Source organism: Populus alba, chromosome 2 (genome assembly GCF_005239225.2).
Source record: "Populus alba chromosome 2, ASM523922v2, whole genome shotgun sequence".
Taxonomy (NCBI): Eukaryota; Viridiplantae; Streptophyta; class Magnoliopsida; order Malpighiales; family Salicaceae; genus Populus; species Populus alba.
The window spans coordinates 8,599,011-8,605,010 of record NC_133285.1 but is presented as its reverse complement, the minus strand read 5'-3'; the positions used below and the strand labels follow the sequence as shown (position 1 = coordinate 8,605,010).

Below are 6,000 nucleotides of genomic sequence, written 5' to 3'. Positions count from 1 at the left end.
ATTGTTTTATCTTTTTATGAGACCAGTAGTGCCTCTTTAAGATTACAAGGAAAAAAAAACAAAAAAAAAACTAAAGCTTCTTGACATAAATTTTAAGGAATAAATGTCAGGTTCTTGGTGGAAAGAGGCTTGGTTATTAAGGTAGGCATGAAGGAGGATAGTTCATTTACTAGACATGATATGGCAAAGTCTTTGAGAATAGCTATGCTTTTAGAGGAAGAAAATTAATTAAGGGCTTAAACAAACAAGTCTCTCACTTATTCGGTGACAAAAAGTTTCACAAAGATTAAATCAATAGGCTTGTCAAATATTTGAATGGCGGAGTGTTATTATATATGATTTGTAGTGAATTAGTTGATTGTATATAGTATTGATTTTATTTATGTAAGTTTATTTATTTTTATTATTCATCAAATATTTGATTATTAAATCTAAAATTTGATTAATCAATCTAGAATAAAGATAAAGTTATTAGGACAAAAATATTTAATAAAAAAAATTATAAAGTTGTTATAATTATAAGATTTTTATTGCATTAAAAAACTATTTCTAAATATTTCTGATTAATAATCTATTAGGACGGTACATTAATTAGAGAAATTGAGATTGATATATATTATGTTTTTTTTATATGTAAAAGGAAATAAATTTTCTCATAAATCATGCGAAACTGATACTGTGGACAGACCCATTTTCACTTGACATATCTGCGCAGTATGATGTTAAAGCTCAATTCATGAAGAGAAGGGTCCGAGCTCCATCGTACGGAACGTTATTTATCAGCATTGTCTCTGTATCACTGACCGGTACTGTCCTGCCATGTGCTGCTTAATTTAGCACCACGCTCCTTTATTATCCTGACTGACTGCAGAAGAATTTCTTCCTCCGTATTGTATACATCTTTGCTCTGCACTCACATAGCAATACAACAAATATTAGTAAGAACAGCGAGAACAGCAACCAAGCCTTAGTCCCAAACTACATTTTCCTGGCAAGATTTTGAAATTGTTTGGCATTTTAGAAATACAATTCTTGACTACAAAGCTTCACTGAATTTGATGCCATAATTCTTATTTAGACTGATACCATTGTAGATTATGCATGGCTACAGTCGCATTTATTAGCAAATAGAGAGAGCTGTAAGAATATAGTATTGTCTTGTCTTTATTTTCCAAACTGGAGTCGAGCACAAAAGACAGTTCCAATTAGCAGCAAGCTAGATATTTAATGTTTAAATTTCAAAGAATAAATGCTTGGTACAGATGAAAATCATTTAGTGAAAACACAGCTAATCTGCAAACAAAATGGTTGATTTTCTGTCCTGCATCAGAAGTAAAAATGGGGGATTGGATCTTACCATTTGCTTGAGATTGCAGCCAAGAGTCAGCTCGGCAAATGAATTTTCTATTCTTGACAAGTAACAGTAAGGAGCCTCCTTTCCCAAGAAAACGTTTGGGTTTGAATTTAGCATGCTCTTTATGTCATTTGATATCTGGGGTATCTTCTCCACGTCATCAACTATCACAGGAATTTTGGACACAACTGCACGCCATTGGGCTCGAGACTTGTTCACAATTACCTATAATTTTACATGCAGGCATCAAAGGTTTGTCGGTCAACAGCTACCGATAAAAAACCATTTGCTTAAGTTTTTAAATGAAATTTTAAGATATAATTTATATTATTTTCTAATATACCTTCTCAAATAAAAATCTTTTGATCTTAAAACTTATATAAATTCACATTATATTGTATTTAATTTTTATCAAATAAATAAAAGTGGTAAGATTCAAACTTGCGATCACTTAGTCATCAAGGCTTTGATACCATATCAAAAAATCATTTTAACCCACAAGCTTAAATTTTTAAATGAAGTTCTAGGATATAATTTATATTATTCTCTAACAAATACATGGCAAAGCAAGAGAGCAGATGGTAACACAACTTTTGACTATGGTTGCCTAAAAATACACAATATGACTTGCAGAGAAAACAGCCTACCTGGCTGGAAAACAGAGAATTTGGAACGAGGACAGGGAATTGCTCAACATCCAGTAAGGAAGTGGTTGTGAGTCCCATTTCAACCACCTGACCTTCTATAGACCCAGCCTGCAATCAGAGAATTTCAATGTCTCTTTAAAGAAAAATGAGACAAGACAAAATAATAGCAAATGCATATATTGTATATACATTACCTCCAGTTTCACAAGCTTGCGTAAACTTGTTGAAATCATAACAAAAGCACAGGAAGAATAGCTTCTTTTCCATTTTTCTCGTGCATTGACAAGTAAAACTAGAATGGATATTAGGATACTCATTTTTATAATGACAGTGATTATTGGATGGGATACTATCTAAACAGCTATCATGCTCATGGCCTCTAGTGATGAGGGACTGGATGAAAGGTGCTTGGTAGTGTAATTTATCACAAGACCAACAGCAGGAGAGTAATAACAAATTAAAGCATAAACTAAGCAATGGATGTCTAATGAAACAATGCTTTTGTACATTGTGAAAAGAACCTTCAAAGAACATCTTGGAGAAAACCATGAGCTGATCATAACTCATAGACTATTTCCTTATGAATACTTTTCACTTTCGAAAGCCAAAAACTTGAATCGACTATAGACAAATGACATGTTCTCGCCTTTATTGTATCTCCAAGTGAAAAGGGCTTTGAAAATTGCATAGACAACCCACTGAGAACATTCCCAAGGACATCTCTGGCAGCAAAAGCAGTAGCAACTCCTGCATAAGATGCATTTCGTTTTCAACGAGAATTGTAAAAATATAGAGCAGCAGATAGTATTCACATGAAAATAAAACTGGTACGAGGATATTGAGGTGAACAGATGACATAATTCAAGTCTTTCTAACCACTAGTGTAAAAGAAACATAATTAAGATGGCAGGTCGAAGTCCTGACAACATAACTAAATAACAGCTCTCCATACAAATGGAGAGCTTTTGAAGAAAAAGAACAATGTTATGAGTATATAAGTTGTGGCAGCCCAAACTAAATGACAAAGGAAGTAAACAAACAGAGAGAGAATGGAGATAGCTTTGATTTAAGAACTTCTTGAGCTAACAAATGCATTCAAGAAACCCATAGAGCAAAAAAAAAAAACAGACAAGACACGATAAATTATACAAATTAGGATTTTAAAATTGCACCACAACCACAAATAAATAGGAGTTTGGAGCACAAAATAGAACGAGAAAAAAAAATCAGAAGATTAGTTCATTGACGGGAATTTTCAAGTCAAATAATCAAATCACCATAATTACAATAGGAGTAAGAGCACAGGCCATTCACTAACAAACCTCCAATGCCACCCACAGTCAGAATAGATTGCACTGCTACCCCACAAGCCTCAGCTAAAGCCATCAGTCCAATAACAAAAAGACCAACAGAAGAAACTCTATCAAGAGTTAACAAGTTTTCCTGATCTACCGTTGCTGAAGCTATCACACGATTAAACACATTTGTCTTCCACTGATGCAGAAACCATACAAAAGAAAGAATAGCAGCACCCCTCCATACTTGTGCTATATGTTGAGAAGCAATCATGGTAGGTGCCACCATCACAGCACTGCAAGTCAAAGTCCAAATATAGTAGTCGCCTATTGAAAAATATAACAAAAACATGAACATTCAAATATCATAAAGCGGAAAAGATTATAGTTGGAGCTACAGCTACTAACATTTGCGAAAATGCCATGAAAGTGATTACATATCTCAAAGGATCTTCCAAAGCGCCCAATATGCTTTTCTCATATGGAATTTGCTCCCCAGATATGCCTCCGGATAGCAAAGCAGCTGGAGTTTGCAATGAATACTTGTGAAATCGCCTCAGAAGTCTAGGCATCACCACCCAAGCCACTACTGTACCAGTCAAAGTCGAACCAAATGGAACAACAATATTTTTAAGATACGGATGTGAATCAAGCAACTGCTGAGCATATGTGGTCAGTTCATCGGATGTCTCTATAGCCTTTTGGCCAGAATAACTTACTGCATCCACTGTACTTTGCCAAGCTTCTTTAACCTTATCAATCCGGTCACTTACAGTAGCGCCACTGTTACTAACATCCACATCATTTCCACCGGATGAAGCTGGAACTTCATTACCGACAGGTTTATCAACTTTGCCACCAGATGACCAAGAGAATGGTCGATAGCTCATCTCGGGTCTCATTGAAATGAAAGGAACAGCACTTCGAAACAACACATTCGATGAAGTTAACGAAAATCCTATCACGGGTTCAATCCTATAAGATTGGCTATTGACACAAGTGTCAGATCTCACAACTTTAAAATTTGTCAGATTTCCAGCCAATCTTGATTCATCTTTGTAATAACCACGATTTATGATAGCATATGCTGATCTTAGAGTACTTCCATGAACATTACAAAATTGAAGTGATTGCCATGAAAGGGAGTTAATGGAAACACAGAGCGAATTTTTTAGCATTGAAGGCCTAAGTCCAGCCATTGTAGCAACTTACAACACGAGAGGAATTCAATAAAAACAATTCATGGATAAATAAATAAAATCTAATACCAATTAAGGGGAAATATGTTTAGCAGGTAGCGGTTGCTTTTCAAATAATTTTTTATGCTGAAATGCATGCTTTTTTCATTTTTAAAAATTTATTTTTGATATTAACACATCAAAACAATCCAAAACATACAAAATCATATTAAATTTAAAAAAAAAATTGAATTTTTTTTGAGAACACGGTGCAAACCGCGTTCCCAGCTGATCATCTTTCCAAAAAACTGTGGGTTTTGCTTACCACTAAATCAAACTGAGTGCCTTTTACAAAAGCCACAAGCTTGGAAAGTTCTTTCCGTGACATCAAATAGCTGGCATGGCTTTCTAAGATGCTCTTCACAGAAGCAATATGAGCACTTTGCTCTTTCAAGGAATTACTGCTCCAAAGAAAAGGCACCTGATTTGCTAGTGACTTTCGGGAGTTAACTATTACAAGGGTCTGAAAAATGTGCAAGAGAACAGGATGAATATATCAACCTGTTGTCCAATGATGGCTTCTTGTAACTGGAATGGAAAAGAAATAACCCAAAAATCTGGAAGATGCTATATCTGAATCAGTCGATGTCCGGTCATGTTCCTTTCCAGACCTTCGTATTTGAGAAAATAGATTGAGGCAAATAACTTTAAAACAATTTATTGCTTGCTCTGTAATATTAGCAGTGCAATTATAATATTATCTTAGTGATGGTGAGTGGAGGTAGTGATATTTTTTTTTTAAATAGAAAATAATATAAATTATATATTGAAATCTTATATAATAATTTAAGTTTGTAAGTTTGAATTGATTCTTATATAATTTTAGAGTCTTGATAATCAACCGGTCATGAGTTTGAATTTTTATTATTTTTATTTATTTAATAAAAAATAAGCACAAGATAATATGAGTTTATGCAAGTTTAAAAATGGTTTTTACTTGAAAAAACTATGTCAATGAAAATAATATAAATCATAATCTTTTGAAACCTCACATAATAACTTAAATTATTTTATTAAATTAATTTTTTAACACTTCCATATCTATAATTCGAGAACTCGTCTTTGGGAGAACAACATGCAAATGCAAGACACCTGAAGTAATCCAAGTTTGGGCATTCAAAATTTCTTCAGAACTCACCATGCTAGACCTCCTGCTTCCTATATCTGGGGCCATCAGATATTTCTAATCTACTGTTAAAAATCGAGGCTTTTGTAACAAGAGAGAAAGCACCGACAATGGTTAAGTCGAAGGCCACTCGGACCGATGCACCTATATCTGCCATTTTAGGCCCCAAAAGCTGGCTCTGGCTCGATGCAATCATATCATCTTTCTTATCATTTTCCTTACTGTAAGTGGCCTTATCACTGGCTACTAACATGCAGTGGAGGGACGGAATAAAGTAGCTATTCAACTACGGTGAAATTCGGAACCAAGAGCGCGCGCAAAAGGTGTAAGCAGTTCTTCT

General features: G+C 34.4%; 1 protein-coding gene across 1 annotated transcript; it reads right to left on the bottom strand.

Annotated features, from left to right (window-relative positions):
• Positions 1–485: 485 nt before the first annotated feature.
• LOC118057792 (mechanosensitive ion channel protein 1, mitochondrial) lies at positions 486–4,521 on the bottom strand. The gene is made up of 6 exons (XM_035070503.2): positions 3,705–4,521; positions 3,324–3,592; positions 2,648–2,748; positions 2,002–2,109; positions 1,358–1,579; positions 486–907 (listed from the first exon to the last, which is right to left on the bottom strand). Exons 1-6 carry the CDS (start codon positions 4,493–4,495, stop codon positions 797–799), a joined length of 1,602 nt encoding a protein of 533 aa, XP_034926394.1. The 5' UTR covers positions 4,496–4,521; the 3' UTR covers positions 486–796.
• Between the last annotated feature and the right edge of the window lie 1,479 nt (positions 4,522–6,000).